This window comes from Leuresthes tenuis, unplaced genomic scaffold, assembly GCF_036924035.1.
Source record: "Leuresthes tenuis unplaced genomic scaffold, fLeuTen1.0.hap1 SCAF_21, whole genome shotgun sequence".
NCBI classification, from domain to species: Eukaryota; Metazoa; Chordata; class Actinopteri; order Atheriniformes; family Atherinopsidae; genus Leuresthes; species Leuresthes tenuis.
This window is the reverse complement of record NW_027325375.1, coordinates 18,672,050-18,685,047: the sequence shown is the minus strand read 5'-3', so window position 1 is coordinate 18,685,047 and position 12,998 is coordinate 18,672,050. Positions and strand designations below refer to the sequence as shown.

The window sequence follows — 12,998 nt, the reverse complement described above, 5'->3', positions numbered from 1 at the left end:
CAGTTGTGCAGAGATATATTTGTATAGTTGCATCTTTAGTCTGAAATTAGGTTATACTATATATTTGATACATATTTTGGTTATTTGTCTGTCAGATTAAAAAAAAATGAAGGCTTTAAAAAGACTGCCTTGATTTTTTTCAACCTTCACCCTACTACTACCTCTGCTGGATGGTTGCAGAACTACCAAAAAAAGCAAGAAAATGTAAAACTGCAGTTACTTACATACATTTTTTGCTGAAGTTTGATGACAGACTGACATTAAATGTTGCATAGTTAGCAGTGAAAAAGGCAAAGCAAACAAAAAAAAAACCTTTATTAACTCCCACATTCTCTTCCACATAATACATGGATACTTGCATAACAAAATATCTCTACAATATCTTCAACGATAGTAAAGGGAGCTCTATGCAAACAAAACAGTACATAACCAGACATCTTGAGTAGCACGGTGTATTTTAGTGTAGGAAGTGTAGAATGAAATAAATACACATATATGAAGGGAGGGGAGACTATTTTTCAAGGGAAACTTTGAGAGAAAGTACCGAAATGAGCTCGGTTTGTGTGCAAAAAGGAGCGAAAAGTGCTGTATTCCTCTATATAGTAGGCAGACAGACTGGATAAAACACTGACTCAAGCTAAGGCATCTGAATTATGACGAGTTTATGGTTACACTTACTGGAAAGTGTTAGGTATACTGTAGAGTTACTATGCAATGCAAAGGGGAGAATGTTTTCTGAGTAAACATTTAATGAACTTATGTGCCCTTTTACTCAAAGGTACATTCAAAAGGCACCCCTGGTAAAATACATAATGATAATAATAATCATAATATAGCTAAAGCAGAAAATAAAACAAAACACATCAGTTTATTGGATGTCCTTGTAGAAAATACTGACATTCTACCATTAATACAGTATATCTTACTCTACAGTAGTAGTGTCATCAGATGTTAACCTTGAAAAAAAGTGAAAAAAAAAAAAGAAACCCAGCTCCAGAATTGTTACTGTCTTTTCTACTTGCCTGAGAAACACCAGCAATGTCTTCTCTTTCACTCATTAATTTGCTCCTTATCTACCTTACACCATCTGTTGGGGAAATCCCACGGATGGACTGATAGATAGCGCCATGCTTTGGGATCAGGATGATTTACAGTCAACATATAAGTTAAAGGGGAAAACCAGACTCGTAACAAAAGCGTTACTTTCTGTTTGCAGTGAATGTGGTTGCGAGAGTGATGTTTTACGATGTTGCTGATTTCCTGTTTTTCTGCTCATGTGGAGATATCAGAGGAGTCTAATCCGGATTGGAGTCGTGCTGGTGTGCAGTTCAGAAAGGAGGGAATAAAGAGAGTTCTGAGGACTTGGGGGAATACAGATGGCTCACGCCTCTTTCCTTTCACAGTCTTTCCTCTCTCTTGTTCTTCATCCCCCCCGTATGCTGTACTTTTCTCCTCATCAGTTGTCCATTGAACACTTTTTGTGGCAAGTATCATGTTGGTTTTTCTTTTTAAAATCTGGACAAAGTTTAACAATTACATGTTGAACACTTCGGTTGTCCTTTTACGACAAATTTCTAATGCTTATGTGCATGTCTCACTGGCTTGCCCATATTTCTCAGCATCTTCTTTATTCTCTGTCTGTTTCTACTTCCCTCTAGACGAATGCCTCTGGGATATCTGAGCCGTTGATTTTGATGTATATCTTGGCGTCGGCCGCTTTCTGCCGTTGCTGCCTGAAGAGCATCCGCCTATAGCAGATAAGGTAAATAGGCAACAAGAAGCCCAGCATACTGAGTGCAAGGAGTCCAATATCAACCTGTAGGAGAACACGAGAATTAGCCAAGCCCAAGGGTTCAGTTTGTATATGTGTTTCTTTAGGCGTGTGTATATCCCTACCCAGAATGGGTCTCCCCCCAAGGGTCCCATCATAGCTAAAAACAGGGGTTGCTGCAGCAGAGCGAAAACAGCGCTAATCAGAGACTGCATCCCTGTCAAACTGCCAAACTGTGAGGAGGGATACCTAGAGAGACAAAGGAGGTCACGTTAGTTCCTCAGTTGGAAGTTGCATCCAATTAAAACAGACCAAAATTGTGATGGTATGAAGTGACACTAAACAGTTTTGACACACCTACGGATTCAAAAGGAGTGGGTGGCAGTGCCCAAACCTTTGACGGGGACTCTATGTGTAAGGTTAGTGGAGCACTGATACTTACACAGCAGCATAAAGGCCACCAACAGCAGAGTGGATGAATCCTCTCACCACAGTGTGTAAGATGAATGACACAATCTGAGGGAAGGTGACAGAAGAAAGCAACAGTTATCATTTAGTTTATACTCGCCTTCAATAAAAGATCAATGCTATTTATGCTGGTTAAGACTTTTTTACCTTTTAATTGTCAAGCTAACTGTTTGTGGTCTTTCTGCTAAGCTAAGCTAGCCATCAAGGGCTTCACATCTATGGATGAGCTGTGCCACACTAACTGGAGAGTGTTTGTGGGCATCTGAGATAAGTGTTCTGTTCTCATTTTGACATCATAAAGTCTACAGCAGTGTTATGAATAGACAAAAGATGTTCAAGTTCCGGACACCATCAGAATCAGGTGGGCTGCTCACCTGCAAAGGGAGATTTGGCACCAGGCAGGTAATCCCAAATCCCACCAAGAGGACGTTTGTGAGAACGAATGCTCGCAGGGCGTTGGTCAGCTTCTGGATCTTTTTGTTTCTGGGCTTTTTCTTTGTTTCACCCCTTGTGGTTAAAAGAGGAAACAAGGAAGAAGATAAGATTCTACCAAGTCTCTGTAATTCATCAGGCCAAGGGTTGTTCAGTTTAGCCGATTAATTATGGAACTCCTTCTGAAATATTTTTTTCTCAAGAAGAAATACATTGTTGGAGCACAGCATTTACCAACATTGCAATGAGCTACTCAGACTCCACTCACTTGCTAAGGGGTTCCTTGTCTTCTTCTCCATCATCACAGTCCTTAAGTTTCCAGTCCATGATCTGACCAATCACAGGGGTGGTCATAAGGCAAAGCAGCTGCAGCACGCCGAAGATGGAAGAGTACAGACTCACTGAGAATCAGAATCAGGTCAAAATAGTTGATTAAAAGGAATACAATGAAGCACAATCTTTTGAAGATTTTAAGGGTTGGTGTTGGAGAGGTAAAAGGTTGACATACGTGGACAGAAAGTCTTTCTATCTGGTTAGATATAATGGTAGAGTTAATAATTAGTCCAAGCCATTAGAGCTATACTGAGTGCAAAAACACGGTTGTTCAAAAGTCAATAAGATGCCATTAGGAGGGGGATTTGTGGCTCAGGGAGCAATGATACATGAAAAGTGCATCACGTGAAATGGCTTGTATCATGTGTCCCCTTTGCTGATGCTGAGTGCCAAAGTTAGTTAATGAATACAACTAATGGTACCTGGTGGTTTCAGATTAAAGCTGAATGACAGATGAAGGACTATGTTATTACTATGGACAAAAGCCAAGTCAACTGTAGCAAAGCTGGTTGTGAAAAAAAGGCTAGAAAGGGGATCTAATATGGCAAGGAATTGTGATGATAAACCTAAACAAAACTAGGGGTTAATTTCTATTTGTTGGTCAGCTGGACATTTGATTGCTTAATACTTCAGTAATCTACTGTTAGAGCTGGAAAAATGTAATCTTACCAACTTCCATCCTTTCCACTGCAAATTCAGTTAAATAAAGTCAGTCCGGCTGCTTTTAATTCATAACTCAAATATACTGAGCAGCAAACAGCTGAAGTTTTCCCATTCCTCAATGTACACAGATAGACACATGTATCAAGCACACATAGACTAACTGACCTTTGTTGAGGTCTCCATCGCTGAGTGACTCCAGGACACTGTTCAAGGCTCCCATGTAGAACAGGAGACGAAGCTGAGTCATACTCATGGTCATCGCACTGAGCAGGAAAATTGGGCTCATGATACTTTTCAGGAAAGACTCGGCTGCAGAAGAGGAGGAAACAAAAAGCGTTGGATTACGGTGGCATAAGTAGCACAACAACTTTCACGGAGATCCCTGCTACATATTTGCAGCAGGAGGCTCTTTTTATAGTGCGCTCTTACATTCTTCCTTTGGCTTGCTTTCCATTTCCAGGTCCATGGTGGAGAGGCAGAGATTGCGTCCATCCTTACCAACCAGCTCCTTCTGCTTCACATTGTTGCTCACGCTCAGGCGGCGGCCCACAGTGGTAACTTGGTGGTAAAACTGCTTCCCTGTGATTTTATGGTCAAAGCCCAGCCAGCTGAACTTGATTTTCACTCTAAGAAGGCAAAGGAGGAAAGGGAGAGACACACACAAAAGAGAATGAGTAAGCTGGCTCTGTTAGGGAGTATTGTTGCATGTCTTTATGTTTACACAGTATTTGGGAGTATTGTTGCATGTCTTTATCAGTGTTACTAACGTGTAGTCCATGTCCTCTGGTCCTGGGAAAGGTTCCAGTGGCCAGTTGAGGAAGCAGTTCAAGAACACCAGTCCAGCACAGGCCGCCCACACCACCAGAATGGTAATGAAAGGTACACCGAAGTCATAGATCACCTGAGCATAAACGTGACCGATGAATACAAAGCAAGGACAAATAGTGACTAGAATATCTTTTGCTTACATTTTTCCCCTTTGTGCTAACTCTACTCCACCACTTAGCATAGACAACATTGTGTGTTTAATTCCAGTGTTTATCAGACAAATTTAGTTCCTTTCTCTGAGCTCACAAGATGCAAACTTATGAATGTGGTTCTCATAGGACAGCAAAGCCTGAGCCTTTTAAAGATCTTGTAGAATATTTAGAATGCATTGCTGTAGATTAAACAACCAGGCTTCACATAAAATAGCTGGAACAAGCTTGCTTTAAATGTCTACAGCAGCAAAAATACTTTTATATTTTTTTTAAAGCAGTTGAACATTTGGAGGGCGATTCAGTATGTTAGCCCGATTTTTTCATTGGAAGCCCAAGAATAAGCTGGAGAAATCGTTTATTAAAAAAGTATTTATTAGTGGTCACAAGTAAAGTATATTGCAGCGCTGGTCTCGGAGTGCCAGAGCTCCCGCAGGAAATCCGTCAGGCCGAGCCCCGTTATCCGGAAACATTTCATATTTATATTTAGCTTTATCTCACAGAGGTTGTACTCACACTTGTCAAGTATAATTGGCCAGTTTTTAGTGGCATGATCAGGCCAGCTGCTGTCCTTGTTGTGTTCTTTGGACGTGATAAACAATGTGTGTGTGTGTGTGCTGTTTTTAGGCGTGGATCTAATGTACCAGACCTATCTACTCTACTAGAGATGTTTTGTCTGACCCAGTTGTTTATGTCATTCTAAGGTCTTGGACCCTTTTAAGGTCATCGATTGTGCAGTATGAGCAGAGTGGAAAAGTACCAGCTAGGAACATAGGTTATTTAGTAAAATACAGAATATGAATTTATAATGTCTAAGGTCAAAGCCAATTATAACAAGTATTTTTCTTACTTTAACACCAGGGAAGGTGACGGCAGAGGAGGCATAGGAGCCAATCATCAGGGCGATGAAAGTTGAACGGAGATCTCCAAACATGCTAGGGAGCTAGAAAAAGAAAAGAGACAATTTATGCTGGTAGATTATAACATCATCACAACCTGTCCTTGTTGTGCTTTTGAAATCAAGAAATTCAAAGCTAAATTCAAAACTACAAGTGAAAAGGTTGAACCATCCATTGTGAACATCAAATTAAGCTCAGCTGTACTTAGCAAGAGGCAGAGTACAGACTGGAAGCGTTCTAAAGATGATTCCCACTGACACAGTGCTCAGAGCGCACAGTGGGAGCCAATTAGCACGCAGACATGGCTGTACATCAGAGGAAATAAAAACGCAACAAAGTGGTCTGGAACCAGTATAATCAGCATAAACCAGCGTCACATATCACACAAGGAGCTGTCCAACACATGGCACAAGGGCCCCTCTGACTAACTGCACACAGCTGAAACAGTCAGAGGAGTGAGTGAGGTGAGGTAACACTCGAGGTCAAAGGCGATGCACTGAACATGCAAGATAGTGAGAGGAGTTCCTTCTTTTCTAATTTGTTTATACCAATTGCTCCAATTTGAGGGAAAAGAAGATGGAGTTGGAAGATAAAACATGAGACAGTGGGAAGCAAAACACCAACTACACAAAGGCATTCCCGTGCTGTCCTTTTTTCAAGAGACTGAACAACAACAAGCACATTCAATTACATAAGACCAGGAAAACTAAGCTAGGTTAAGTATGTGTTTGTGTGTGCTAAAATGAAAGGACATGCACACCCGGTTTACAGTATTCCCAACACTATGATCATTTAGGAGTACTATTTAAACTATTCAAATAGATTTTTAAACATGAGAGTTGTTACAGCAGTTGGAGGATGAATTTGAAGTGGAAAAGTGGCCTGAAAAGTGACACTGGCAGTCAGCCAGCTGTGGCCACTGAGGACTGCTGAGTGGCACCCAACAGCCATCAGCTGAATATAAGCGCCTCAGGGTCCTGATCAAGGAGTCAAGGAGTGGGCTTGTGTCCAATGATTAACCCAACATTGAGGCTTTTTCGTTCTGTGTACCAGGTTGTTAAGGAGACGAAGTGAAGCACGGTGCATAGGTAAAACATGGTTACATGCACAGGCTGTGGTGGCTCCGATGGGCTGAAAACTACAGACAAGCAGCTGACATTAACGCTCATGGCTGCAACTAATGAGACCTTTAGGGCGTGCAAAAAATGCAGAAGTAGAAATGAAAGACATAGTCTGTGGTTGCATAGAATTAGTGTTTCACAGTGAGATTTACAGGAGTGGAGCCCCTTTCTAGGGAAAAGCATCACCATGGTAGAGCCCAGGACTCCTGAGTGAGTCACCGAACCCTGAACTGATGGCATTGGGAGAGAACAAGGAGATAAAGGGAAAGAATGCAAATGAATGGTAAGGCGTCGACCCCGTGACCCCTGAAAGTAATGAAGAGCATCCTTTTTTTTTCTGTGTCTTTCCATCCAAGGCTCTGCACAAGCTCTTTGAGAGTAGAACTGATGATGTGAAAAACATTTGTGTGATTGAGCCTTTTTTGTCTTCAAAGAAAGCTGTGTAAAATCTTATAAACTTTTAGATGTGGGTCAGTCTGTGCCAACTCACCTAACCCCCCTTATGTCATGGAATTCCTTGAAAAAAACGATGCACTGTATGTTCACGAGACTCGGTATGTTGTAGTGTATACTAAGTCAGAGAACTTAAGACACTTACATATCCTTTTTCTCACTCTAATCAATCACCCCTCTCGCTAAAGAGGCTGAGCCCTGTTGCCCAGAGGAGCACATAGTTCAGTGTCAGAGGTCGAAAAAAAAACAGAAAAGGAAAATAAATTGAGACAAAGTGGAATGCTAGACAAAAAGGGAGGAAGACGGCAAGCATGCAGGGAGCCATGAGACAAAGTATGAACATAGAGTATATACATCTGGACAAACATCAGGCGGCAGGTGCAAAGGCCCAGGAATGGGAGGGTTATAACGCCCACAGTGGTGCACACACTTACTGTGAGGGAGGTGAAGGTCATGCACATGCCTCCGAAGCCATTGAAAGTCAGGGCAATGAAGATGAGAACGGAGAGCTCTGCAAGTGATACAAATATTAACTTATACTCTGCTTCACATAAAGTGCAAAATGGACTGTATGGATCACCTGGACATACCATTGGGTCTGTGGGCGCCGTAAGCAATGAGTAGACAGGATAATGCAAAGCATGTGCTGAAAATAAAAACAAACATTGTCAAACATTTGTAATAACACGTGAAGCAGTAACTTGAGCCTGTGTGTTACTCCGACTAAGTTTTAGTATTAACAAGCCATGGAGGTAGCTTGGTCTTTTTTTGTCAATGATTTTAGACACCTTTCTCAAAGTTTCTGCATGTGTGTGAACATAAACAACAGAATGATCAGTCTGACTAATGTCTCCCGTTCTCAGTTTTTACCTGCCAAGCAGTCGGAGCTTGCGGGGCCCATATTTATCCATGACGATCCCTAGTGGCAGTGTGATGGCTGAGAGCAGGAAGGAGCCCACTGTGAAAGCCAGGTTCAACATCTCGTCCTGTTCTTTACAGATCAGCCAGCCATTCATCCTTAGAGCCCTGTCCACAGGGACCAGGGGCCTCATCTCCACGCCGTCTCCCAAGCCCACCACCTCCCCTTCACTTTCGACATAATCAGTATACTCAAAAGATGTCTCCGTTACCAGGGGTTCAGACAGATTGTAGCTGGAGCTGTTACCTGAAGAATGTGATGAATGTCAGTAGAAGACACGGAGTTAGATGACTTTTTACATGGTAGACATGGTTCAAGTTGCCACAGATTACATCTGTTGAGATTCTACTAATTCCCAAACATCATCCATATTGCAAAGATAGAGTGCTGTGGATAGTCATATGATCATTTAAAATTTAGTTCAGTTATACTAGGAGCTGTGGCTTCTTTTCAGATGAAATGTGAAGCTTGCACTTTTGTTTTATCACAAGATTATGACAAATCAACATGCACTGGCAACACGTGAAACAAATGCATGCAGAGTTAGGTGTGTGGTAAGCCTCCAAAGAGAGAAAACAACATGTCAGCATAAAATCTGCAGGGACAGCGGGGAACTAAGCACTAAGATTAGAATGCACGATGCTGTTTGCATTTCAATGATACTTTGGAATGTCCTGGATAAAAAGTGATAAGCCAGGTCTAGCAATTAACTTCTAATTATCTGAACGTGTAGGGAGATAATGTGAAACGGTACTTAGGTCCAGGAAAAGTCCAAGTGACAGAGGAAGGGGGAGTAGCAGTTTGGGACCTTGGCAACTGATGTTTTCTGGATTACATTCCCGCTTTAGTATCAGCCATCTGATGTGATTGTAGTCACACAGTGCAAGTAAGCGTGTGGCATTGCAACGTGAAACACCATGACGCACTTCACAACAAAGTGCGACGGTCTACTTCAGGAAACCAGATCTCTTAATGCCATGTGAATGTGCCTATAGGACTTGTGGCATGTGGAGCCATATGAACTGATTTGGTCTCAGCTTGTGTAAGTTCCAAATTTTTAGTTTGTGCTGCATATATTTTTTTTATCAGTGACTTTAAACTCGGATAAAACTACATCAAAGACACTAGTGCATGTAAAAACAATTGTCTTTCTGCTAAACCTGACACTCATTTGCAATTTGTTATGGGAACTCAGAGTAGAACACATAGTTTCCTCCCATGAAGTGACTCACAGTCACCCAGTTATGCATATGACATGAAGCTTAACCATTTCCTTTGCATATCTGCTGCTTGTGCACAAAAACCCAATCTGCACCAGACCTCTATCTTTCAATCTACTTTATTCTTTTACTGTCCCACTCACAGGTGTTCTGAATTCTACTGCTCATCACTTTGCTATCAGTCCCCCGCCCCCATCCCTGGCCTTTTGCTGTGTACTTTAAACTTTCATTACCAGTAATAAAAATCCAATGAGGATCTCTTTGTTCCTCATCCACACGTCACATGCCTGAAAAGAGCTGAGCTGTTGCTCTTTTTCCCCTTATATCATCAGAACAAGATAAGATGTCACCAGGAAATGATCTACAGCTTGTGATGCCCAGAGCCACATCCCAAGTAAGATAGGAAACTTTGCTATTGTGTGACAGTGCTTTGAAAGGTTTGTGGGTAATTCCACTAGTGATGATTAGTGATCCTTTAGATCAAACTAAGTGTAAGACAAAATTCAGCAAATATATATGAAATAATAAGAAAAAAATAATATTCACAGAGTGCTAGATGTTTAAGGATGGAAATCCATGCACTCAGTCATATTATAATTTGGTCCAAAGAAGTCTGCCCTGATTCCTCCCCCACGCTTTGTTTTGCTTATTCCAGCCAAAAAAGACCTGATTTTGTCAGAATTTGTGCATGACTGGCAACTTTGTACTTAAAAACCCAAGCAACCTTACTGCATGAGACAAGATAAAGAGAAAAAGTTTGAAAGCAGAAGGGCTTGGGGAGAGTGCTTATCGGCTTTGTCTCAATAAGTCATATTTTATGTCTTAAGACTGCTGAAAGTTCACATACTTAAAGGGGTAACTGCTATGGAGTAGGATGCTATCACATTTATAAGACACTGGAGCCTTTTATTTGTTAACTTTGAACCACTTTACCCACCTTCAACCCTGCTTTCTCTTTAATTCAACTGATCAGGTTTAATCTCTGGAGTCCCTACAAACAGCCTGTGACCTCTGCACAGAAAACACCTATTCTTCCAAAAGAATGGAAGAGACAGGAAGGCAGTAGTGTTGCTTTACATGTCTTGAATAAAAAGCTTGCTTCATCCTTTGCTAAATCAAGATTAGAGTTTCTCACAGGCCGTTCTACCAATCTTTGGTTAAAAAACAAACTGTATTGAAACTTTGGTGGAGAAGCAAGACACAAAATCTCAACCACAAAAACTTTAACCTTGTGAAAGCAGAACTTAGGATCAGTTAAACAGTGAAAAACTGTGACTTTCAATTTAGAGTTCCCCTTTACACACAAAAACGTGACAGTTTTGACTCACCCTCCTCCTCGCAAAGGTAAGAGTAGAAGCCCTCTGACTTGAGCATGATGAGGAGCGACCCCCATCCCAGCAGCACAGCGGAGAAGAGCAGATTCTCAATGATGGCAGTCACTGCCATCCACCAGCGCCTGGCGAAGGCCGTGGCCAGGGTCGGAGGCATGGTTTGAGAGAGGGAAGTTGAAGATGGAGAGAGGAAAAGAACTAGAAATGTGGAAAAAAAGAGGAGAAAGGGAAAGAGTAAGCTGGAAGAGCGGAGAGAGCCTCCCTGACTGACGTTCAGGATGAAGGGTGAAGGCTCACTTATCTGTGAAGAGAGAAGTGCAAGGGAGGGAGGGGGAGCTTATATTGTTAGCCTATCACACAAGGACAGGGAGGTTTGGCTTTTATACTCACAAGCACAATCATTTAGCTTTGAACCCAACTGGAGATAACTGCTTGTCCTTTGTGTAATTAATCATAAATGGGCTGATAGTGTATGTAAATAATGTCTGAAAGCCTCCCTTTGAATTACACACAGGCAGGATACACTTGCAGTTGTTCTAAAGAATGAACTCAACTAAACTTTACAATGGATGGTGAACTATTAACTTTCCTGCTGGAATGGTCATTACATAATTCAGGTGCAGGGAGAAAGCTTGTATGCTACATTATAGGCAGCAGGAACAGATGAAGCATCTGCGGTGGAATCGCAGAGTGTGTGCGCTGCTGGCAAACTAGTCCAAACTGGACCCAGAGAAACTGGGACTCCCTGCCCTCCCTCGGTACAGGCCCCGCTCCATTTCTCCTCCGCAACCCCCAAATGTCCTCTCATGTTCATCCAACCGCAACTTTAGTCTGCAATTACTGAGTTGCGTCCAAAACATAAAGGAGCTGCCGAGCTCAACAAACAAATCAGCTCACACAGGCAGCTTTTCTCTTTTTAATCACACACACACACACACACCCACACACACGCTGGTCTTGCACGCCCACATAAACTGATCAACCAGTAAAGTAAAACTAGTTACAGAGTTTGTTGTAGGAGGAGATAACAACTATTTCCCCACAATTCCTTCATTCTTCTTCGTCAAGATAAAGCATGTTACAATTGTATACCATGTGCAAACGAATGATGCATTTTCTCACCTCTCCGGGCTGCAAGCAGCACAATCCAGCGTCCAGTTCTCTGATGTCTTTGTTGTCTGTTAGTGAGCAGGTATGTCTGAAAAGCCACATTTATATGTTTAAGCCCCCCACCCCCACCCCCCTTATTGACGTCTACCTCCAATAACTCTGGTCATTCGTAGAGTCTTATCTCAAAGATAAAGCCTGTGAAGCATGATTTCATAGAACTCACTGGTATTATATAGCACCCATTATGGAGGCGATGAGATTAAAAACATCTGAATTACAATGACCTAAAAGTTTGATTTTATTTTTGATTGCGCAATCGGAAGTGCGCTGAGAAGGCGCGGATGAGTGGAAAGGATTAATCAAGCCAAACAAAGAGTGTCTGAGAACACATCGGACCTCTGCAGGTATCAAGGGGGCGGTGGATCGATCACAAGTATCGATAGAACAGGAGAGCCAATTGAAGCGGTGACGCAGTGTCAGTCGTTATGTCAGTTGTTTACAGATGTTTTACTGCTTTTTCTTTACCGGGCCGCTTCGTCTTTAAGTCTCTTGGGCACCAAAGGGAAGCGGTTCGGTTTAGGGCAGAGTCGATCCACCTCCCGGCGCCCAAAAATCCTAATTTTACGCTCGTTCATTAGTTATGTCATTGTTCATGTTTACTGCAGTTGTTTCTCAACCGCTTGTTCAACCTCAATCCCTAATGCTGCGCTCCAAGTTTGCATGATCAATGAGTGCAATGAGTGCTTGCTGACGGCTGCATTCGGTTTCCTGAGTGTAACCATAACAACTAGCAAGATGTCTTATGTCCAGTGAGTGTCATTGGTTATTGGTTTAATTTATATATTTCTAAACTCGCTTCAGATTTAGAGGTTAAAACCACATGTGTTTGGAGGTTCGGATGAAATGAGAAAACTGGTTGTTAAAACCTTGTTTTTCAGCTTGGACAGCAGCGTTTGTCCTGACTCGCAGTGGACTCTGATGCTGCTGATCAATATATAAATCAATCACTGAGCGAACAACAGTGGCTATATCTACATAAACACTGATATTCTTATTTGTGTTGTTACAGTGGTCAAATTCTCAGTATACAGATGAAATCTTTGTTTTGTGAGCCTGGAAAACCATTCATGTTGACAGGACATCTGATTGCTCAGTTTTAGGTCAGAGCGTCCCAATGCTACAGGTTGAGATATCTCCCTTCATACCATAGCTATTTGTCATTACTCATGCATCAGTGCTGGAATGTAACCATATACATTTGTGCACAAGTACAAATCTTGTGCACTTGTGTATTTTCACTC

At 41.9% G+C, this 12,998-nt stretch overlaps 1 protein-coding gene across 2 annotated transcripts; it reads right to left on the bottom strand.

The window, feature by feature from the left end:
• Positions 1–298: 298 nt before the first annotated feature.
• On the bottom strand, positions 299–11,762 carry slc43a2b (solute carrier family 43 member 2b). Of its 2 annotated transcripts, none has more exons than XM_072374943.1 (14): positions 11,710–11,762; positions 10,585–10,785; positions 7,988–8,282; positions 7,708–7,763; positions 7,552–7,628; positions 5,495–5,587; positions 4,435–4,568; positions 4,097–4,293; positions 3,833–3,976; positions 2,940–3,072; positions 2,614–2,746; positions 2,214–2,287; positions 1,897–2,020; positions 299–1,816 (listed from the first exon to the last, which is right to left on the bottom strand). In XM_072374943.1, exons 2-14 carry the CDS (start codon positions 10,742–10,744, stop codon positions 1,655–1,657), a joined length of 1,782 nt encoding a protein of 593 aa, XP_072231044.1. In that variant the 5' UTR covers positions 10,745–10,785; positions 11,710–11,762; the 3' UTR covers positions 299–1,654. The 2 variants fall into 2 exon arrangements, with proteins under 2 accessions (XP_072231044.1, XP_072231043.1); XM_072374942.1 differs by having other exon boundaries at positions 10,585–10,888; positions 11,710–11,755.
• Between the last annotated feature and the right edge of the window lie 1,236 nt (positions 11,763–12,998).

Coding starts and splice junctions, on each gene's coding strand:
- slc43a2b (XM_072374943.1), bottom strand. CDS start 10,744: ATGCCTCCGACCCTGGCCACGGCCTTCGCCAGGCGCTGGTGGATGGCA. Junction 8,283..10,584: donor TTACCTTTGCGAGGAGGAGG/GTGAGTCAAAAC, acceptor CACATTCTTCAG/GTAACAGCTCCAGCTACAAT. Junction 4,569..5,494: donor TCACCTTCCCTGGTGTTAAA/GTAAGAAAAATA, acceptor GTTTATGCTCAG/GTGATCTATGACTTCGGTGT.